The following is a 24,646-nucleotide window of genomic DNA, read 5'->3' as shown; positions in this document are numbered from 1 at the left end:
ATGTGTGTATATATATTAACATATATATATATAAAAAGCATATATATATCATATATACACATCATTGATCTAACATCTAGGTGTGTAAAATCACCTAAATGTTAGATCAATGATGAAACTGCGTTGATAGCAGCAGCAGTCTTCAAATACTGCTCTATTATTCACAGAAGGTAAGCAATCCATCCTTAACAATGCAATCTGTCTTTTAATGCACACGTTTTCAAGATAAGTCAATTGAAAGGATTACTTCCCTGTCCGTGGGCTTTTCATCCCATGTGGGTGATTGTATAATCAGTTCTATAACAGTAAACGAGCATTGTGGGATTATGATAGCAGTGGCCTCTTTCATCCGTTTTGAAGAGATCCCAGATATCTGCGTGCACACCTTATCAGCATTAGGTGTCTTTGAAATTTTAACCAAATGCATAAAATAAACAGGGATATAATCGTAACTGTTCTTAACCCACGCAATGTTGAGCTGTTCGATCAGTCTGAGAGATAGGTTTCGCATTAGTATGGTTCATTGTTCTCCCTAACATTGCTACACTGGAAAGTAGTGGAGCATAATTCATACCTGACCACCCACGTAAGAATCCTGTGGACTGTTCCTGTTTTGGCATTGGAAATTGTAACATTTAGGGAAGGACGTGCTTTCTTTCTTAAAGTGTGCTGCTTTCTGTGTCAGCCAGGCCAGATCACGTGCTCTGTCACTACTTCAGCTGCCATAACAAGGCAATGTGAGACGCAGGTAATGCCAGTAACATCCACTGTCAGCTGCAGTGCGCAAATAAAAAATAATAATAATCCTTGCATTTGATATAGCGCCTCACCACATTGTTGAGATGTCTCAAAGTGCCTCAGATTATATTGTAAAGTGAATTGACTGTAGTTTGTGGGTAAATGCAGAAGCCAGTTGCACAAACAACCATGGGGTAAGTGACCAATTATATTTGGGGGATTGTTGGTCAGGCCGTCGGGAGAAACTCCCTTCTCTTTTCGAATAGTGCCAAGGGATCTTTAACAAGTTGCTCCTAGGGTCCTGGCCAACAATCTACAAGATTAAACTCTCTTCATGGTTATTTATGAGGCATTGCTGTGCACAAGTTGGCGGTTGCATTCACCTACAAACTATGCAGTCCCTTTACTTTAAAATAAATCCAGTGAAGCACTTTGAGAAATCTTCCTGATGTAAAATACAAAAATATGAACTGTACTTATAAACTTATGTTTTAATGCGTCATTGATCCAATGGTCTTGAAATTAGGAAGTGTTGCACTATTTCTTTATAAGAATTGCCTTTTTTTAAAAAAAGTAATTATTGAATAAATCGCCATAAAAACTTTAGAAATTCTGTTAAATTCTACCTTAAAAGTATCACATGGGTATTCTCTGCAATTGAGAATTAATATACTATATCGGATCTTTTTTTAACTAAAGTAAGATTGGCACAAAGTAAACACAGCACAAGTCCAGGTCCACAAAAAAGCCTTGAGGGTTAACATCCAGCTGGTCTACTGCTGGTCAGACCTTTCAATTAAACATGCTGTGTCTCTGGAGTAAATCTCCCTGTTCTGTCTGCTTTCACATCATGTCATAAGTCTACTTCAGATGCTCTCTCTGTGATCAAGTGAGCAGAGGAAAGGAAATCTTTCGAAACACCAGCCCAGGTCAATGAGGTCAACCAATGGCCTCTCAACTACACGACCCACAGTGATCAGAGGTGGCATGAGATCCACAATGGGGGAGGGAAAGGAAATCCAGATGAGTATCCTGTCCTAATGGGAACCAAGGAGAATTGCTCAGTCAGTCTTGTGTCAATCAGGAATGTGGAACATTAGAGGGAGCTATCCTCCACAGGCTATTCCAAGTTCACCCAAATAATAATAATCCTCTCATTTCATATAGCATGTCGTCAATGTTTCAAAGCGTCTCACAGGATTTCATTGAGTATTTTGTGGCCGAGCGTGGCAGCCAATTTATGCATCTCTAAGTGTTGGAAATGGGAGCCCTGGCTGACCACCGCGTCTTTGTTTGGTAGATTTAAGAATTGTACCACTGATTCCTTGGTGGGTAGATGTACTGCCTGGTGTACTATCGATTCAAACTGACCAGGAATATTTCACTTAATGTGCTGAATAAGCTGATCTCAGCCGGGGACAGTAGTAGGAGGAGTTACCGTTCACCCCGTGTCCATGGTACAGGGAGTGGAAGAACCTTTCTTGTCTGGTAGCTCATGCAAAGGAAAATGCACATGTGTGGATACTGGGGGAAGTGAGGACAACGTTTGTTGAGGTTTTTTGTAAGTTGTTCTTTATTTGGCAAGTGATCATTTTTTGCTGTTTCAGAAAATACTCCTGTTTTTAATACTCCCTGGCCCTGGAGGGCAATAAACAGCTTCTGAACTGTTGCCACATAACGCTTTTGTTGTAAACAAAAAATGGATGGACCACAATGAAAATCAGCAAATTCACAGGCATCACCCTACTTATCCTCCGTTCAGCTGCTCCATCCACTCTTAACCTCTCCCAAACAACTCACAGCACTTCTTATAATACACCGGAGCTGCTATTGCTCCTCAATTGGTTAACTATCAGCAATTGGCAGGAAAGAACACGCTCTTCATAGTCCTTTTCTCCGTTAACAGGTGCCTAAATTCGAACCAGATTCCAATAGCGATCAATATGCTTCATATGATTCGAACGCTGATAAGTAATTGTCCCTATGCAACCATGCAAACCTTTACCACATGCATTTAATGCTAATTGGGAAGTTATTCACATGCAGGTCAAGTTCACGAATAATGACTAACAGTTGTGATCGACATCTGTTTCACTGGAGGTCGGCACATGAAGGAACAGGAAGACAGCATCGCGGTGCACTGCAGTACCCCTGGCCCAGTTCATGGCTTTGTCCAGTTTGTATTGCAAAATAACCATGTGCAAACCATACACTTTTCATTGGGGTTATTGTGAGCTAAATAAAAGTCCACAATGCGGAGGCATGGGGGGGAAAGAGCAGTGGGGAAGGAGAGAGAATCAATATATTGTTTGCAAGTACATAATTCATATCAGTTGAGACCATACATTTGATCTGATTTAGTTATGTCAAACTTGCAAAGAATATAAGCTCTTGAAAGAGACTTGGGCAGATGTATGACTTAGGGCCGGGTGATTATACGATTTACACAGATCAGACTTCTGTGAGTATTACTATACACAGGCTGAAGATTTTGTGTCTGCGAATGATTTGTTGAACCCAATACGGTGATACACAGGGTTCCACAGCAAAATAAACCCTGAGGTGGGTGACAATCATTAACTTCATCGATCAAATAATCTACAATGTAATGCCTATCCGTGCTCCGTGCTTGTGCCAACACGCAGTCCCTACACATCCTCTGCAACTAGTCACCCAGTGAAGGTAACGAGGCAGCCATTTCAATGAATGACTCTGTTTAATAGAAAATGAAGCTCGTTCCAAATTGTCCCCCTTCACATCAACCAGTGGGAGAAGTTGAAAGATAATAACGGCACGAGCGAAACATAGAAAAAAGAGAATTATCGGAACTGTATTCGCATTGGTTATTTTTTTCTGCTGAATAATGAGTAGATCCCAGTCTGGTGTCGTAACCAGCTCTTCTACTGCCGCACCCAGGAGCAAAGCATAGGGTCTACAGTTCAAAAGGGTAAAGCAAACTTTTTGTGCTCCTGTCTGCAAAAGTAATCTTGAACAACCTCAAGATCTGGTCCTACTTCAACTGTCTGAATGTTTATGAAACCATTTCACAGAATTTTCTGGGGATTTTGGCAGCGGGTGTAGTCAGTAATAATGTTTGCATATACAATAAGCAGACAAAAACTCTAAAGGCCAAAAAAGCAGTGACTAATTAAGTGAGCGTACTCTCTTGCCCTAAAGGAAGGGAATGTGGAGGAGGAGAAGAATAGTTACAGACCACAAGAGATTACTCAGTTCCAATGGGATGTGCTGTAATCACGGAGGTTAAGCCTTGCTTTGGAACAGCACAGTTGATAGGTTCGGACATGTGAACCTCCAGAATTGACAAGCCCAATATTTTCTCTTTTTAGGTTATCTCTCCAGCAATGAGCAGCAATGGGTATATTGATCAGCTAAAGTAACAATGGGTTCTCGCATGAGTCTCGAGCAGCACACACACTCTCTCCCTGGAGGGACACGCCAAAGAGGTATAGGTTTACAAGAGCTAAGGCTTGCAGACTCAGAAGTTTTGTGTTGGGGCACTGCTGGAGTTTAACCAGCTAAATCTGCACCGTTTGCCACTGAATTCTTGCCCCTGTTTGTCCAGCTGGGACCCACCCTGCCTGTGAGGGATTTTGCTTGCAAGGTTAACAGGAGCTGAGTGGGAAGCGCCCTGGAGTACTGTGCACCTGCCTCGGAAGCACCAAGAGCACCAAGACCATCACAGAGGGTTGATTGAATGCCGACGTTCTAATGCTTCAAGGCCCCACTTACCTCCACTCCCTCCCCCACCCCAGAGGATTTCAGCTTTTTAAGAACATTGGAATATTTTATGTTTGGAAGAATTTGCACTAAATCAGAATAAAATAAATCAAATGGGAGTTTGAGATTGCAACGCAAGTATTTTAAATGTTTAGCTAGGCTAACTGGCTATAATGTTCAGCTAAAAAAAGTAAAATCAATATAGCTGCCAAGTTGATGAGAAGCAGGTACAGAGCCTCTCTCTGCTTCTGCATATTAACAACAAGATCTTCAGTGAGGGCAATTTTACTAGCTGAGTCTTGTCCACAATGTTTATCACAAGTCAACACCTTACTTCCTCCTTCAACTGGGATCTAGGGGGGTGAATACAGCCATCTGGACTCAGTCCTTCTCAAAGACTACAATCAGTAATCTTTAAATAAGTGATCAATCGATAGAGATATTGTGTGCTTCACAGCACTACTCCCGTCAGACTTTCTCAGCCTGCTAGAGAGGGTATTATTTGGCCCCTCAGTAATATCCTTCTGAGGCAACAGCCCAAGTACTATTAGCAGTAGAAAGTTTGATGCTTTGGGATAGTGAGGGGTTCTTATGTGGGAAGTCTAATGGTCCACTGCTAAAGGCAATGGACTGCACTTCCTTATCTTATTAAACTCTCATTTATTTTTGCAACTAACTTTACTGTGCAATGCCCAATAAATTAACTTAGTTTAATAATCTGGGTAACACTAGAACGCTCTAACACTGAAACTCTGTACAGTTCTCAAGACTAAAACAATGCAGATGCGTAAAACAGACACCCAGCTTGCCTCATAACCTCCTAAACAATTTTAACATAATTGGCCACAACCTAAAAAAAATGTGAAAGTAGGTATGCCTTTCTTTTAAATTGAAACTCATTCTTTTCTGCATTTTCTCTTTTCTCCCAAAAAACACACAACACAAGTTAACAGGAAGTATATTTACCGCAGAACTGTGCTTGCAATGTGCGTTTCCTAAGGTGTGCATGACACATGGTTTCTATAAGCTTTCCCAATACAGAAACCCAGATGAGAACTAACAAACCACTTCACACATATGCCTGGTAACGCTGAGTAGGATCCACTGTTCAAACCAGTGGAACAAATCGCATATCTTAGCAAGTAACAAGCCATATCATCAGTGAAACCATTTCACTTGCACTAAAAAGCACATCTAACCTGTGCCACTATTTGGAGTTACTCTAACAGTCACCTACAAAATTCATGGCCACTACACTTTAAGTAAATCCTGTGAAGCGCTTTGAGACCTAGGTTGAGATATCTTCCCAATGTGAAAGGCACTACATCAAATGCAAGGCTTATTATTATTACTACTATAATTACCCTTATTACTATTATTATTCCTCCACACTGGGGAGCATGGATAAGTACAACTGTCATTTCAAGTCAAAGCCTGAAACCTCAGCAGCCTGAATTGACCAATATATTTCCAGAATTCCACAGAGTTACTTTTGGTCATCCACTGTTATATTTTCTTCTTGTTTAAAACAAAACTGACTTCAAAAGGCAGTTGACTCGGAAAGGTACAGAAATGGTTATCCAAATGATTCAACTCTTACAAAAGAAGCAGGATTCGAACTGCTAAACCTTTACCTCCCTCCACTTGGCAGGCACTGGCCACCTCCAGGTCCCTCACCCTACCCACTCCACCATCGGCAGTCAGGCCATCAGCCGTTCTGTCACCCACCCCCCCACCCCCGGAACTCCAACCCAGAGCCCCTCAGCCTCGCCCCTCCCTTGCTTCCTTCAGGGCCCATCTCAAGGCCTTCCTCTTCGACTGTGCCTTCAATCATCTTCTCACCCCAATTTGTTGTTGTTTTGTGCGGTGAATTTGGAGCTGAGTGAGTTTATAGAGGGTTGTGTTATCCCGATTTAATAAAGAGAGCTATGTTTTTCCAAATCTTAGGATAGACCCCATGACTTTTAAAGCCAGCAGAACAAGATCTTCATCCCATCAATCTGGGTATCAGTGACCCAAGTCGCAGAGGTGACAGAACAGAGTGCAAATTCGCTGCTCCCACATAGTGCCAAATTAAGTTAATTCAATCTGTTGGAAATGTGATGTATACAATACGACATTTGTAACTAGTTTTTTTAAACCTAATAGGATGATTAATTCCATATGGAGCAATAGATTAGGTAACTTGAATGTATTGTTGTAAAATAGGATCTCATTTGCAACTCTATGTGACCTCCCAAAACTAAACCGTGCATCCTTCTAGACTTGTATCAGATTGCAGCTCCATCCACTTTGAGGTTGAAAGTCCATCTCTCATTCAAACTCCTTCCTCACAATGAAATTCTGCAGTCAGAGGTCAGATTTCTCTATAAACGTAGTTTAATGTTGTGAAAATGCAAAACTGCTCAATTTCCTAGTAATAATAGTAATAATAATCCCTTGCATTTGATACAGCGCTTTTCACATAGTAGGAATCTGCATGCCCTTAAATACTGCTGGAGCAATTTGTCATTTTTCAGTTGAAGAAGGTTAGGAGCAGGAAATGCACCTTGTGATTCCCAATTGTAAACCATCTGGTCACGGACCGGGGCCCTCTGCAGAAGAGGAACTAAGCTGATGCAGAGTCTGCTAACAGGCGCTGTATAGGGTTTGACTTAAATCAATAAAAAAGTCCAAAATATCTATATATAATTTAAAAGACTAAAAGTTTGCAGTTGGCTGTTGTTGACACTATTGATACTAGACCTGATAACTCCAGTTGTATTTGGGAATCGTGATAGATTGATCGATCAATCGATTGATGCCCGCCCCCCAAAACACTTTTAACAATGCTGCAATGTCCAACTTGATCCGAAATGTACCATTTGCAGTGCCAACCTAGACCACAAGTTCAAAATCCCAACATGGGGCTTGAACCCACAATCTTCTGTCTTGGAGGCGAGCTACCAACAGATTCAGGCTACTTCTCCCCTCCCTACCAATGTTGCGGCACGAAGGTGTCGCTATTAAATTCACGCTTGAAAAGTTTCTAAACAGTTTTCATCGATTCACCACAATTTGAAACTGTAAGGTAACAACTAGCTCTGTGTTGTAGGGAATAAGAAAAGCTCTCAGCCTGTCCCTCGCTATTTCACTCACTAATGTCTTGGAATAGGCTACATCTTTAATGTGGTCACAGAATCCATTTAGGAGCAATTATCGTTTCCCCACTCTCAATCTTTGGCAAATGCGAGGGCTATAGGGTTTCTTACTCAATGGGAGGACAGAGTACTCCTTACAAAAATACTGGTGACCATAAAACAGCCATTCATCACATTCTGCTAAACACCGTGGAGCCTGTTCCATCGAGAATAGTTTTTTTTTGCCAAAACCCAATGGACTTGTGCCAAAGAATACATAACATACCACTAAATTTACAGTACCGATGACACCCATAAATACAGATATTGAATACATCTTTAAATTCGATGCAAAAGTGTTTTTTAGTGGGAGCACTGTGCGTCACGAACATTACGTTTCTCTCTCCCGATTTGAAATAACGAGGTGTGCTTGTTAGTTATAAGGGTTTAGGCCTGTAGTTAATTAATTCTTGTTGAGTTGGATTTTTTTTCGAGGTGGTTTCCAGTCAGGAGATATTACTGCTGTTTTCAGTAAAACGCTGAGTTCAGCTGCTTTTTCACACGTTGCAGCCTTCAGATCAGGACTCGGGAGTTACTGAATGTCTTTGTTTTGCTTAAATGTTTGCCTGCTTTCCGTCGCCTATCAGCTGCTAAAATTATATATTTTCAGGTTCTGGCATTGGGTGTCAGTAATTGAACGGGCAGTGAGCCAGATTCCCAACCAGGGTTGTTTTTTTTCTGTCTGAGAGATTAGGTCTAGGGTTGCCTGTCACTCACTTGAGCTGGGATGAATTCTGTCTGGCTTTACCTTGGTGCCAAGCCCTCCAGTGCTTTATCCTGGGGGACGAGGGAAAGGTGAAGCACAAGGTTTTAAGAAAAACTAACACGGTTTCCCTTAGTCCCCAAAGCATACCGCTTGTTACAACATTCTGACTCCGATCCTCGTTGTAAGTGTCAATTGATGTGGCCTGAAAAGAAATCAGCCCACTCACCATCCCATCAAGCTATGCACAGGAATAGCTGTGAGAGGTGGGTGGGGGGGCAGGAAAGAGAGAGGAGAATTAGAGGGGATCTTATAGAAACCTATGAGATCATCAAAGGGCATGATAGAGTAGATAGTGGGAGATTGTTTCCCTTGGTTGAAGAAACTAAAACCAGGGGTCACAACCTTAAAATCAGAGGCCAGCCCTTTTGCACTGAGTTGAGGAAGAACTTCTTCACTCAAAGGGCGGTGAATGTATGGAACTCACTACCCCAAAGAGCTGTTGACACTCAGTCCTTGAACATATTTAAGACTGAGATAGATATGTTTCTTATTGCAAAAGGGATTAAGGATATGGGGATAAGGCAGGGTTATGGTATTAGCTGGAGTTAGATTAGAAGATCAGCCATGATTGAATGGCGGGGCAGGCTCGAAGGGCCGAATGGCCTACTCTTGCTCCTACATGTTATGTTCCACTGCAGCTCATCAAAGCCTAAGAACCAAACCAGGGACTGAATGGTGTGTACGGGATCAAGCCTTCTGTTGAAAACTAAGGCAAAGAGATGGACTGAACTTCTATTCTCTCTGATGGATCTTAATTGTGGTTACCATTAATGCTGGTTAAGTTTGGACAGCTGCCTACATTTGCTGCCTACTTTTAGGGAGGTTACCTGAATGTAACCTGGTAGCTTAGGTAACCAGTTACTACATTTAGGCAGCTGCCTGAATTCTATAACGTGGCACTAAAGTGAGCAATCTCAGAAGGTTGCCTGGTTTGATTTGTCCCACTATAGCAACACCTTTTAAGACTGGGGTTTGTTGTTGGAGGGACAGCCCAATGGAAGGAAGCACCCCATGCAGAGGAAATGTATTCCATTCCTGAACCTGCTGTCACTCACCTTGAGCCATTATTGAGAAAAAAAACATGACCCACAAAGTCATCGCTTACCATTGATTTTGTTTTATCAAAGCCCTTCTCAGCATTCTTTGCCAGAAAGAATTTTGAAGCAACGCACTACATACAGCCCAAGTACTGGTTGTACTTAACATTGTCACAATTTGGCAATGGAAACAATTACACTTGAAGGCTTCTCGGAACCAGATTTATTTTATTTGTTTTTATTTTTCACTCCTTGTGATTCCTATTATTTCCTTGTTAGGGGTTCCACGGCAACATCGACTGCATGATGAAAACTGGCTAATTTTTGCTGTGCATTTTGAAATGCTTTGCATTTGGGAGCAAATGTCCAAACGGACAATATGGGGTTCACAAAAAGCACCCTTAAATCCGTGTTGTGACCACTGGCAGAAGGACTTGTGATAAAGCTGCTTTATCACAAAGAATGATAAAACTACTTTATCACAAGAAAAGGGCTGGGACAGCAGGAGAAACTCCTTTCTCTTTTTGAATTGCGCCATGGGATGTTTAATGTCCAACTGGCAGATGGGAACTCGATTTCTAACAGCTCCTCTGAAGGATGGTACCTCCAACAATGTAGCACTCCCCCAACGCTGTAATGGAGTATCAGCCTAGATGTCTGCATGGTTCAGATGTAATGTGGGAACACAATAGACCCACAGTGTACTGACATGTTGGCCTTTGCCTCCAGTCCAGCTGCTTGTGCACAGGCCAGGCAGGGCTCCGATGTCAGGAGAGGCCTGAGAAATGACTGTAAATGTTCGAGAGAGCAGTTGCTGCTGACCGCTCAAAGTGCTGGCTAGTAGCTGTGCTCTTACACACCCCACTATTACATACAGCAAGTAAGACTTCAGCTCATGAGGTCTGTTTCTCCATTTCTTTGCATCAGTGGAAGTTTAACATAATTTTAATCCCATTTCTCCACTCTTTCTCCATATTCCTGACTGCCATTACTTCCCAAGAATCTATCCCTCGTCCTTACGTATAATGCTACCGAAACAGGCCATTTGACCCAACTCCATACGCACACACACACCCTTTCTATATCACTCTTGTTTACTCCTCTATTACCTTCTCTACTATGTATGTGTCATGGTTTGCCTAAGATGCATTGAAGCTTTTTGCTTCAACCACAGCTTCCGGCAGGAGTTGCATTTAATGGACTGAAAAAACTGTCTTATATCTGCAGTCAGGACTGCATTGTGATTTATTGCAAGGAGGATGATGTGAATTTTAAACTTTTTTTTCTATAATGCTTTAGAACATGCACATATGCTACCCCTGCCCCCCCCCCCCCCCACACACACACACACACACCACCACCCCCCCACATCCATCCCCCTCCCTCCCACCTTCCCCCCTTCCCCAATCGCAGTGTTTGGATTAGAAAATAGGAGTTAAGGTCATTAAAAAAAGATAAAATGAGGACAGGCAAAACAGTTTCAAGTGCTGGTCACGGTTCTGCAAACGAAAATTGTGCCCGAGATGTTTTTCAAAAGGAAAAATATGTCCCAAGTCTGCCAAAGCAATAGATCTTCTTAAAGCAAACTGGACTTGGAATATAAATTAAAAAATAAACAGCTATCACAGACCTAGAATTAATCAGGGTTTGCACTTTTTTTGAACATGCAAAGAGACAGTTTAAGCATAATCTGTTTCACATTATCGTTCGCATTATTTATTGTAGGAAAGCCATTATTAGATCCATTTCAGAGTGTGCCTAATCAGTGAGTAGTGGGCTTTAATCCCTTATCGTAGACAAATGCTAGATAGTGTGAACAAAGCTTATTCGCACTTGACCTGCTTAAGACTAGAGCCCTGAGTGCTCAAGCAAGCCTTCTGTTCATTGTATGTCAGCCTGGCTCATATATGATTTGGAACTCAGTCTAGGTTGACACTTTAATGCAGTGCTGGGGAGCGCTACATTGTTCAAAGTTCGGATGAGATGTTAAATCAAGGTTCCTTCAGCCTGTCCGGCTATTTGAAAAGATAAAGGGAATATCTCCTGGTACAATTGATCATTCATTTCATGACTGTTTGCAGGACTTTGCTGAGCGCAAATTTGGCTACCGCATTTTCCCACCGAAAATACCGTATCTACACTTTACAGTAAGTATATCCTTGGAAGTGCTTTGGGACATCCTTCTGATGTGTTGACATTTCTTGTTTTTTTTTGAGTGTTTCACAACGGTTACATGAAAAACAATACATTCACCCTACCATAAAACTTTTTAAATCTTTGGCTGACCAAATATCAATATATATTTATATGATCAACCCCACCTCCCATCTCCTCTTCCCAACCTTGTATATTGTGCTAAAATAAGAACATAAAACATAAGATATCAAAGATACTAGTATTTTAAGATACTAAAATACCACATGCTCACTTATCAGTTTAAACTGTAGAAAATAGGGCACTTTCAGCAGAGCAGGTTGGTGACTACAGAACAGTAGGTGAGGGTGTGGGGGTGGGGGGATAGAGGGGGAAGTAAAAACACTATTGCCTTCAAAAATGGGTCTGATAAGATCCCTTACAGATAGAATTTGTATTTCCTTAAGGTAGAACTTGCAAAACCACATTGAGAAGGTCAGAATTTACAATAATACGCAAAGTGCTTTAATGCTTTAAAGACACTCTCTGTCTCTCTGCGGTGTGTGTCCAGGTGCACACAGTCTCATGATCCTAAGGCTAATCCATACACAACTCCAGCAACAACAGGAGGTACTAGAAACACAATGTCTAATTGCCATCCTCACCCCACTCTTACTATTATTTGTCCCTTCACTGTATCTGTTGCTTTTGTGGAAAAAGTCAGTTCTGTTAAATCAGAGCAATCTCTTACAGCATGTTTGGCCCAGGCACCTATAACCTTACAGCTCCCTAGCATCTAGACCCATACCAGTAATCGAGCATGAACCATCTGATTGATGGCAAATATGGATGTTTGTAAATGAGGGGCCAGGCAGCTGTGAACCCTGGGCCTCTGTCATTCGCACCAGATGACTGGCAAATTACATTTTCTTTGTGTCAATTTTTAATGAGAGGAAGATCAGACCAACACTGACATCTTAAAGGACTTTTAAAACAAGATGGGGAGTGATGGAGGAGTGGGGAGGGGACGGGTGAAGGTAACAATCTTTTGAAATAATCAACCATCACATTTTTTGTTCAGTTTCAGCAGCAGTGAACTAAGTGTCAATCAGCTTTACATACACATGTCACTTTCCACATTAATCTTGCAACATTATGAAAGGTGAGGCTGAGGTTTCTCCACAAATATCCTCTAATCGCTGCCTGCCGTGGTAACGCTCTGGGAACGCTCCGAACAAGAGCACTCACCTGCCAGCTCTTTGTCTTTGAAAGGGTCGTCTCCTTCGGAAAGCTTGGATCTGGCATTGCTGTCACACTCTGGGGTCTGGTAACTGGAAACAAGCAACGAGAGTATTCAAAACACATGTTCGAAACCAGTTGGTCTCGTGCCAGTCTATCCTGTGGCCTTCTTCCTCAGATGAGGATAATGCAGTAAATTAGCCACTGTTGGCCAAGGTTCAGCTTAGACGTGAACCAGACAGTGCAGTTAATAAAAAAAATAATAATCCTTGCATTCAATAAAGTCTATCACATCAAAAAGGCCAAAAGAACTTCACAGGGAATTGCTATTGAATGCAGTGCAGTGACTGGGGGCAAATGCAGCAGCCAATTTGTGCACAGCAAGGTCCCGCAAACAGCCGAGAGGTAAACAATCAAGTTTATCTGGAGGATTGTTGACCAGGGCGTTGGCAGACTCTCGCTTCTCTGCTTGAGGAGCGTCAGGGAATCTTTACCGTGCAACTAAATAAGACCTTGGTTTTAAATGTCAAATGTGGAGTCCTGTGGCATATTGGATAAAGCATAAAGCACTTGCCTTGCAAGTGAGAGGACCTGGTCAGGGTGAAATCTTAGGCAGATTTCCTCACTCCACACGCCTGTTTACCTAGCAGTAAGTAGGAACCCAGTTGTTAGTCAATTGATGGATTCCTTTCCAGGGGTAATAATCTCTTCCAAGAAAAACTGCACTCAATCCACGACTGTTTGTGGAATACTGCTGTGTGCAATTGGCTGCTGCGTTTCGCCCACAAAACATACAGTCAATTCACTTTACAGTGTATTCTGTTAAGTGCTTTGAGACATCTCGATGACGTGATCAGGTGATATATCAAATACAAGGATTATTATTATTATAATATCCTCATTATCATCCAAATCCAACTTGCTTTTACCTACTTTTAACAAAACAAATCAAGTAATGCTACAGTAAAGTATTGCTCACTGTCCATCAAATCTATGTTGAAGGGAAACGGCAGCAAGAGGCTGAGAAAGGCACCCCTGGCAGTAATAATAGTAATAATACTTGCATTTGATATCTCAAAGAGCTTCACAGGATATACTGTAAAGTGGATTGTGTATTTTGTGGACGAAACGCACCAGTCAATTGCGCACTGCCATGTCCCACAAACAGTCATGGAGTGAGCAATGGCAGGAATGGGAGACTCATCATTTTCACATCCTCCTAGTGCAGAATGTGCCAGCTTAAATGGTCATCTGTCTTGGTCAAAGCTGCCCAACATCTCAATGCTTTCCCTGCCGCCGCATCTATTTGGCTAACATCTTACAGACAGCAGCAGACCCAATGCTCATTACAAAAACAGAATGGTAACAGCACAGAACATTTTGTACAATTGTTTCTGAAACTGTGTGTTGCAGGGGGGAAGCGCCATTAAAATTCTAACAGCAGTTGTTTTCTAGGGCTATCCCTGACCTGTTTTTATGGATTATTCTAGCTGGCTTTGAGCATCAAACAGTGTAACATCCTCCAGCTCAGCCTGAAAATGCAGTTTCCCCCCCAAAAAAGACCTAAGGGGTTAAAAAACAGACAGTGCCTGGTAAGCGCTCAGTGATACAGCCCATCAAATCAGGGTCTGGGCTGAGTTAGCTGATTTCCTCTTTCTTTGGTCAGCCAGGTGTTTGACACATGCGGAAACCCATCGCCATGCTTAAGAGTATCCAAACCAAACTGGGAATTCCATGCATCCCAACTCCACGTGGAAATTCCAGCGATAGAATGATCTCCTCTGAGGCAGTGTAATTGGCCCCAAATTGGGGAGGCGGAAAAAAAAGTAGGTCGGGGCAGGTAGGTGCCGGGTGAAAACAGGATCAAACTTAGCTGTGACTTCTCCATTCCACACACACCCCCCTCCCCCCACATCCCCAGTCAAGTAGCTTGCAGACAGTCAGTCATTTGGACACAGTTACTCAGGTGAGGTACCAAGGAGAGAATGTCTGGTGACCATATAACTGTACCCTTATAGAAAGGCGGGGGGGGGGGGGGGGGAAGAGGAGGAGTTGGGCGCCTTTGGTAATTGACGAGAGGAAAGTGGGACAACAGTGTGAACGAATCTCAGAGGAGATCATTCCAACAACCTCTCTCTGGAATTTCCATGGATAGTTTCAAGAACCAGGTTGAAACTAGTGCAACTTCCAAAAATGTGGGTGTTTCAGCCACATTTTTTAAAAAAAAATAACCTCTGTGCACGTAGGAAAATATGTCTCTAACATGTGAGCTCATTACTCCGAATGGAACTCTGCAGACATTACACCACTTTATATCCTCCTGTAAACATTTCTATGGCCATGGGACATTGTATGATTCTTCCTTTGTGGGGTTATACTAATAATAATCCGTGCATTTAATAATCCTAATTACATCGTTGAGATGCCTCAAAGCACTTAACAGAATATATTGTAAAGTAGATTGACTGTATTTTGTGGGTGAAACGCAGCAGCCAATTGTGCACAGCAGTGTCCCACAAACAGGCATGCAGTGAGTAATGGGAGACTTATCATTTTCAGCAGTGTCCCACAAACATTGACCAAATGATTATTTTTATTTTGAAGGGATTATTACCCCTGGAAAGCGATCGGCCAATTAACTAACACCCGGGGTCCCGACTTACTGCGAGGTAAACAGAGGCGTGTGGAGTACGGAATCTTGCCTAAGGTTTCATGGGTTGCCTGAGAAATGAGTGACACAATGTGCGACTTAACAAATTTTCTATCCAAATATTGAACCTAGGCAGTGTGTGTTTTTTAAAATCTTGCACTGTCTGAGCTCTTACTGTACAAAGCCATTCAGCATCCCACAAGAAGGACATGAGCCAATTCATGAAAAAGAAACCACACACAGAGTCTTCACTGGCACAAGGCTAATCAAGATCGCAATAAGCTAAATCACACAAGCCTGGCACTAAATATTTTAGGGTTTTACTTGGAGCCAACTAGCATTTGTCTAAAAATGCACAACATCTTGTGTGCCATTTCAGACCTCCTACATCCTTTTGCTTCTAAGACTTGATGGTCTCCAGCTTATTTACGCTTTGGTTTTAAATCTCTTTTTCGGGGTAGTTGGGGGAGGAAGAACGAGGAGCAAAGGATATCCCTGCCAGAAAATGGGGATTTGTTTGTGTTTTTCTGTCCAGCTGGACCATCAATGCCGCCAAACTTTTCATTCTGCGTTTCACTTATTACGAGAAATCCTATCGTAATTGTGAAATGCAAATTTTGCTAACATTGATCAAGCAGTTCATTTTATAATAATAAATAAAATTATCCTTGCATTTGTTATGGCGCCTTATCATATCTTCGAGAAGTCTCAAAGAGCTTCACAATCTCTATATTTTGTGGGCAAAATATTTTACAGGCCCTGTAATCCCAAATGGGTATATTTAATCTCAGGAGAATATTTCTTCGCTCTCCTTTGCCCCAATAATCTCTAGTATACCGTCCTTGGAGAAGTATCCGGGTTCGATTCCCAGGTGGGGCAAAACGTTTAGCAAGTTTCCTTGCTCCTCTATGTATCTAGCAGTAAATAGGAATCTGGTTGTTAGTCAATTGGCACAATTGGCCGCCGCGATTCGCCCACAAAACATAGTCAATTCACTTTACAGTACATTCTGTGAAGCAACTTTGAGACGTCTAGGAGATATGAAAAGTGCTACATCAAATGCAAGGATTATATTACTATAGAAGAGAGTGGAGACTTTCTGGGGCAAGTTGAAAGCCAAATCCTGAAGGTGAAAGGGACAGTGCTGTGATCCAGTGTGACACCCAGCCCTTCCTCATTTTATGCCTCTTTCATAATAGACTTTTGTGAACTAAACTTGTTCTCATCCATTCTCCAGCCACTCAAGCCACCATGAGAAGATATGACTGAAGAATGAAGTTGCTCAACACTGCATGCAATGTCAATACGAAGCTTTGTTAGCAGTGGGTAAGGTTATAGGCCGGTGGATTGTGATTCAGAACTGTCCTGAGTAGCCATGACGATATACCACAATACATTTGAGTACATTCACTTTTTTTTCCCCCCTTTCAACCGAACCACAAAACCACTGTGGGCTGTTGGAGGATGCGATCTTTTCATAGCGAACCCACAGTGTACCATACAACAGACGTGTTAAGTTGAGCACTCTGTGTTATACACACACACGCTCAAATAGAGAACTGTTGCTAAATTGCTAAAACTAATCCGAACTGTAAAACTAGCAATGAGTCAAAACCATAAACATTAAGCTCCTGTAAAATAACATGATTCAGAACATTTACAGCAAAACTCAGTAGAATTAAAAATACTGTGTTGTGACTGTGCATGTGTGAGCTATTAAAGCGTGCGGTTATTGTGGAACGTCTGTGCTGAGGAAAACATTCGGAGTATTATCTGATCTATTGCTTGCTCTTCACTCCTTTTCGCCTAAAATGCACAATCACAGTAAAATCCCATGAAGCGCTTTGAGACGTCGCTATTAGAAGGCGTTGTATCAAGTGCAAGGGTTATTATTTAACTTCACCAGTCCCTGTCCTCAGGAACTATCTTACAAACCCACTTTGTCTCTTTCCCCATATTAAAAGCTTCCAAAAATATACATATATTTCTGACCCGGTCAATACTTTTATGTTTAAATCTCTCATTCTTCTATTCTGCTTCCACCATTGCACCTATTAAGCAGTTATTAGATGTTTTCATGTTAGCCTCAACAAGAGAAAATTTTGAACCATTCTCTAACCTGGAAGGAATATTATTTCTTCCACTTCTCTCCCCACCGCCCCCATTTCCAACCCAATGGTAGCTTTCATAACGGGATATGAAATGTTAGGGTTGACCTGAGATGGAGTGGGAGATCAGTATCCTTCCTCAGCACCCTATTTGAGGGACTGCAACGAATTCTCAGATTTGTCGTTCATCCAGCCTCGGTAATGCCCCCCCGCTCAGGTGGTGTGGGGGGCGGGGGTAGCAAGGGACTGAATGTAGGACAGAATAATAATAATATAATAATAATAATCCACATCTCACTGTTTTTGTGGGTTGAAACCGCACTGTGGTCAGTGCATAACTGACTTTCCCTCCCTTCTTTTCCTAAAGGTGCTGATTCATTCTGGAATACAGTTCCCTGGGCATTCGCTCATCTCCAAGTGACTATTCTTGATGTGTGAATCTGCAGCGAGTGTCTGCAGGCTATCAGACTTTGGGTGTGTTGCGGTGAGATAAAAATGACTGATGGACCCAATTCCATTTATACCCAATGTCTACATATAGCAGCTGTCTAGCAGGGGCTCACTAAACAGTCATAGGTTTACTTAGCAGTAAGTAGGAACCCAGTTGTTAGTCGATTGGTGGATCGCTTTCCCAGGGGTAATAATCTCTTCAAAAATAAATAAATAGGTCACTCAATCCATGACTGCTGTGCATTTCGCCCACAAAATATACATTCAATTCACTTTACAGTATATTCTGTGAAGCGCTTTGAGACGTCTTGAAGACGTGACAAGGTGCTATACCAAATTGCAAGGATTATTATTAGTAGTATTATTATCGGGAGTAGGGAAACCCTGGTTGAATTTCTTCTCTCCCTTCTCTATCCAAGAGACACTGCGGTCAATTGTAGACTCTATTGTTAATCTAGGTGGGATTGGCTAACCCAGCTCATTTGGTGGAATCAAACCTGAGACCTTCTGGTGTCTAATAAGTACTAATAAGGGTGAAGAGTGTCATAAGAACATAAGAATTTGCAAGGCGAAAGAAGACCAAGTTCCACTGAGTTCGCCTTCCACCATCCTGGCAGTCGCTTGACATGTTATGTGCTGAACTATATACTGTGTTAGCGAGACATTGATAAGAGGAGGGGGAGGTGCATGTACTTCTTTGACTGAAACCAATAGCTGGAACGTTGCGAGACATTGCTATGTGGTGGCATCCACACTTAAAGGATTAATTTTAAGTTGTTGCAAGTTTACTAGCTAATAACCTGCAGTGCATTAATGTGAAGCGATATCAGTTAGTGTGTCGGCTACAGAGTTTCATTTCGGTTAGCAAATCCACTGTTGGCAATTTGGCGGCAGCTGGTGCCAAATCAGACGATCTAGAGAGGGGTTACTATCTTCATTGGCCGTTATGTAGCACACTTGGTAGTGAGTGTTTTTAAATTTACAACAAGCAATAAGCAAAAATTAAGAATGAAAAAATCCTAGGATTAAAGGCACCCTCCCCACCCCACCCCCACACGCACACACACACACACACTCTATTCTACCGCCATAGTAACGTGGTGTCGATTGAATTTTGATAATCCTTTTAAAAAGAAAGTAATTTGGGAAATTCTAACCTTTTACTGGCGTTGAGCTTCAGGCTGTAATTTACACTTTAATTAGGTCAAAGGTTCTATTTTTAAAAAAATGACTGCAATCCAAAACACTTTGGCCCCTGAAAAAGGGAACCAAACATCAAAAATATTACAGGCTCCAAGGGGATTCCAGCAACCTTGACCAATCTAATGGGGTTTTATTCCAGCCCCAGCTCAAACTTTATGAGTCAGTCAAAATAGCTTCACATTCCCCTTCGCATTTCTTTATTTTGGCTGTGCGAGCGTTCCCGCCATCTCTCTCTCCCTCCCTCTCTCTCCCTCCCTCCGTCACTCTCTTCTCACCCACAAAAATATACAGTCGATTCACCTTACAGTAACATTCTGTGAACGTCCTCCTGACGTGAAAGGCGCTGTACAAATGTAACTTGTTGCTGCTGCTGTTGTGAAGCGCTTTGAGGCGTCTCAACGAAATGATAAGACACTACACCAAACGCAAAGATTATTATTATATTCTCAAGCGCTGGCTACTCACCGAGTCGAGGTCCCAGGAATGGGGCGTCCAATATCCACTAAGACACACCAGCAGTAGCCAGTGGACTGGTGGCACTGCACGGGCTTGTAGAGTCCGGCCTCTGCACAGTCTGGGATGAAGATGCCGTCTCGGGGATACTGCCGCGTCTCCTCCAGAGCCGTCTGACGCTCCTGATCACAGGAGGGTTTCTCTATCGAGAGGAAGAATGAAAAACGTCCATAAATTGACTTTTGAAAGTCGCCTTCGGGGGAGCTGCCAGGCCAACTCCCTTTATTTTCGTTCGTCGAGCCAAATAGTTTTCATGTCAGACTAATTTTTTTTATTTCTTCCAAAAAAGGTTACAGCATTTTTCTCTGGCGTACACGGTTGGTGCTTTGGAGCTCAAAGAAAATGAGACCATTGTTCAAAACTTTTTACACATTGGCATGGTCCAGGAGGCTGCTGTAATGCATTTGCCCATCCAACCTTACCACTGAGTGACAGAAACATGAGCTCGCTCTTTCCAACTGTACTGAGGCATTAGCTCAAACTGATGTCAGTCTCAACACATTTTTAGAAAACAGTAGCCTTTCTTCTCTCCCTGCACCCCACTCCCTCCCATCCCTCCCTCGCTCCCCCTTAGAATTCCAGCACAAATTGGGAACGGGCAGTTTAAAGAGATTTGTCTCAGAGCATTCCAAACATATTGCTCAGAATACTGACTAGCAATGAGGTCCCATGTTTATAGTCTCCAGTCGCTTCCAACTTTAGCTGATCTCAATTCAACTGATCTCATGCTTGAAAAGCTACATTTGGCCAGTCCTGATTTATTGCACCTTCCTTTGGGAATTACACTACTTGTAGCAGTCTTCATTTGAGTCTGACCAGGAGAGAATGGTGTTATTAAGGGAAAGCGTGCACAGAGGAGGGGTTTGGAGCGCTTCAAACATCTGAGGAACAGGACAACAACAACAACTTACATTTGCATAGCGCCTTTCACGTCAGGAGGTCATCCCAAAATGCTGAACGCTCAAGGATGTGTACCTGAGCTGGAGGTTGGGATCAGGAGGAGTGGAGGGCAGGGAGGGTGGGGGTAGGAGGGTGACCAAAGACTCGGTTGAAGAGGAAGGTCTTGAGACGGGCCTTGGAGGGGGCGAGGCGAAGGAACTGTGCGATCGAGTTCCAAAGGGGCAGAGGGTGATGCAATGTATGAGTATTGTGGGGTCTTAATAGTTAAATACAGTGAGAGAGGGATAAAGCTTCCTTCCATCATCCCTCGTGTTCACTCCAGGTCGCAGAAAGGTATTAGCGCTATTAAAGGAATCCAAGAGAGAGAAAGAAGAGACAATTGGGGAGCAAGGAGGAATGTTTGAAGCAGAAGAAGCCAGGGAAGGAGATAAAAGAGCAAATTAAAGATCATTAGTATTTTTCTTGTTTAATTATATCCAGAGTTCAATGTGACTTGTTACTGCACCAGATGTGTTTATGTAATAGGTGGTAATGTAACAGGAGGTCAAGTGGAAAAATGGTGCCCTCTTGTTATTATTGTGCTTTGGGCCTGTCAGAAAAACCAAGATTAGGCATGTAAGATACCTCAACTGATTATCCAATTGCTAGTAAAGGAATCAAAGAGAGAGAAAGAAGACAATTGGGGAGGAAAGGAAGGAATGTTTGAAGCAGAAGAAGCCAGTCTGGCTCAGTTGTCAGCGTCTCATGTCTGAGTCTGAAGGTTATGGGTTCAAGCCCCACGTTGGGATTTTGAGCTCATTGTCCAGGCTGACACTCCAGGGAGAGCATGCGTCCTTTGAATGAAATGTTAAACCGAGGTCCCATCTTCCAATGCTGGTGGATGTTAAAGATCCCATGGCACTATTTGAAAATGGAGTTTCTTCCTGTATCCTGGCCAACAATCCACTAAATAAAATTGGTCACTCACTTTGTGGTCGTTCGGGGAAACACGCGTTTCCCTACAAATACAGTCACTACACTTTGCAGTAAAACCCTGTGAATTGCTTTGAGACATCCTCTCAACATGAAAGACATTGTATCAAATGCAATGATTGTTTTTAACCTTATTATTGTTATTATTAAGAGTCCCATAGAGTACTGAAGTGTCCTGTAGCGGCACTCGCCTCGCAAGCGAGAGGACATTAGGCAAGTTTCCTTACTCCACACGCCTCTCTTTACCCAGCAGTAAGCAGAAACCCAGTTGTTAGTCGATTGGCGGATTGCTTTCTGGGGGGGGGTAATAATTCCATTAAAAAATTAAATAATAATTTGGTCACTTGCTCCACGATAGTTTGCGGGACGCTGCTGTGCACAATCGGCTGCCGCGGTTGCTACATGCTACTGATTATTGTAAAAAGAGAGGAACAGAGGATAGAGGCCCATACAGTTGTCTCGAAGATTTCTGCTTGAAATATTATTGCAATTTTATTTTTACATTATGTTTTTGCAGGAAATGATAAAATAGAAACATTGTAAATAATCTCTCCAAAACGCCGCATATGATAAGATTTGCCGTAAGTTATTGCCACTGTAAATGTTTCAGTGGTGTTTGTAGTTAATGGCTCTTATCTGTGCAAAAAATCGGTCCACCCCTTCGTGTGTTTTTTTTCCCCCCCATAAAAAAATTGCAAGCTAAAAGCACATCATGAGTAATAAAGTGCTGTAATGCTGGCCATAAATTTTAACTGGTATTTATAGAAGGTAACTGTTCTGTATGGCACGATTCCATCCATGTTTCGTATGTCGGGATTGCCCTGCACTTTAACTGACTGAGGAATGCAGCTACAGTTTCGATTTGTGTCAAAGAAATACAACATGATTCTGACATTGCATTTCACAATTTCTTCCTAACCCTAACCGTACCTGCCCCTCCCTGTTCTGACGGTGCACAGCAGTGTCCCACACAGTCGTGGATTGAGTGACCAAATACCTACTCTGTTTTTTTCCTCCCCCCCATGTATAAAGTAAGAGGTTGTCATAGACGCCCAGAATTTGTATGCATTACAGCGCCTGTCTTTAAGGTCAGCAGGATGGACACCTACACATGGAAATTCTCTCACGTGTTTTGCACTGAGCTGCCATCCACCTTGTGAGGGATCAAGCCCACACTTGTCAGATGTCAATTAACCTACTAGTGACTATCCTCCTAGCGGTGGAGGAGGTGGCGACTCCTTGAAGCTGAACTGGCTCAAAGGTGAAATGCTCGGCAACAGAATGTCAGAATTGGGCCAATCCTCCAACCCTCTGTGGCGGCTCGATAGTCCAGTTCCTGAGCCAAGTGGGTCCGCAGTACTTTTGTGCTTTTACTCTAGTACTGCAGATAACAGCACAACCAGGCTGGCTCATTGGCAGGACTTGGGAGGGCAGACTGGTCACTGGGGGCAGGGAATCCTCACACTCAGCTCCTGTTAACCTATTAATTCTTTTGGTCAGCTGGGTTTCTGACACATGTGGAGACCCATCACCATGCTTAAGAATATCCAAACCAAGCTGAGAATTCTATACATCTACACGTGGAACTTCCAGAGATAGATTGTTGGAATGGAAGCACACTCCCTCCCTGGAGGGACACTTCCTGTTTTCCTAATTCCGGAAAGTATTAGGCGCAGGTTGGCAAGAGCCGAGGTTTGGGGACCCCAGAGTGTGCATTGGGGTACTGCTAGATCTAACCAGGCTAAAACCACATAGCTTGCCACTGATATTGCTGTCTGACAAGCTTTCCCTTTTTAACAATGACATTTACTAATAATATTCATGGAAAACCAAACCCAACATATATATCTTTTACATATACATATTGGATCAGTGTTTCGCTGACAAGTGACAGAGGCATCATTGTTCATGAAGAGATTCCAGAGATTTATCTCACCTTGAACGGTGATCTACGTCATCACTGAGACTCTCCTCAGATCTACAGTCAGAACGCATTGCATTTCACATCCAACCACTCGGCTAGCATTAACCCATTCCTTACTGATAGCTCTTAGCCTCTTGACACCGCTGTAGGAACTCATCGCTGCATTCGATGTAATGGTTTATCATTATCAACATTTTCCCAAATTGCTTCACATGATGAGTTACCTTGAAGTGTAGTGACTGCTGTTTAACTACACGGCGGCCGTCTAAAAATGCACCAAGAATGCCAACAAGTGGCAAAGAGATAGAATGACCAAATTTAATCTGTTTTGGTGAATTGGAACCAATGAGAGGAACGTTGACAAGGACACTGGGAGTTTGTTCTGACCACAATTACTCTTCCTGGCAACTGTTCCAGTTGTAAATTACCCCCTGGTTAAAGAAAAACTGCCTGAAATGGCCCTTTGCAACTCTAAACCAGCTTCCTCTCGTTCTGCCATCTCAGTGCACTGTAAAGCGTTGTTTCTGGGTTTACTTTTTCGATCCATTTCTAAATGCGCCTCATATAAGCTCTCCTCTGAGACATCTTCTCTCGAGACTGAGTCTTTGTGATCGGTGTGTCCGGCATTTGTTACCATGCATTCCCTGGAAATGAAAGGCCTCTCCGAGCCATTTCAAAAGGCTTCCAAAGCCATTCAGGACCTGAGCATGGGGTGGGGGGGTTTCTATCCCAACAGAAGATGCTTTATTCTTTCGCTCAAAACATCAACTCCTGCTCCTTAATCCGCAGAGTGCGATTTGGATCTAGTGTCATAACACAGCGCACCGACTGACAGCTGTCTGTCAAGTCGCAACTGTGATAAAAGTAACCTTTGACGTAGGATTAAGAAGGGGACTTCATTCCCATTGACAAATCCTCCAGACTGAATGTGGCTAATATCCTTCAGTGTAATCCGAAGCAGTGCGATTTAGTTGCATGAGGAAAATCTGACCAGAAAGGCTGATCTCTCTCCAAGCGCACATTCTATTCCTTGGCCAACTGTCTGGTGTTTGTTTTGAATTAATTAGCAAGAAAGTACTCAACAGTCCTACAAAAA

General features: G+C 42.6%; 1 protein-coding gene across 5 annotated transcripts in view; it reads right to left on the bottom strand.

The window, feature by feature from the left end:
- The window catches only part of smoc1 (SPARC related modular calcium binding 1), a 90,647-nt gene that overhangs the window by 35,531 nt on the left and 30,470 nt on the right, over positions 1-24,646 (bottom strand). For all 5 annotated transcript variants that reach the window (XM_042338178.1, XM_042338177.1, XM_042338181.1 and 2 more), the window contains 2 exons: positions 19,707-19,896; positions 12,840-12,922 (listed from right to left, as the gene is read on the bottom strand). In XM_042338178.1, coding sequence (XP_042194112.1) covers positions 12,840-12,922; positions 19,707-19,896 — 273 coding nt within the window. The remainder of the gene's footprint in view (positions 1-12,839; positions 12,923-19,706; positions 19,897-24,646) is intronic.

The sequence above is a fragment of the Callorhinchus milii genome, unplaced genomic scaffold (assembly GCF_018977255.1).
Source record: "Callorhinchus milii isolate IMCB2004 unplaced genomic scaffold, IMCB_Cmil_1.0 Scaffold9, whole genome shotgun sequence".
NCBI lineage: Eukaryota > Metazoa > Chordata > Chondrichthyes > Chimaeriformes > Callorhinchidae > Callorhinchus > Callorhinchus milii.
The sequence above is the reverse complement of the archived record's forward strand: the minus strand, read 5'-3'. Positions and strand labels throughout refer to the sequence as shown.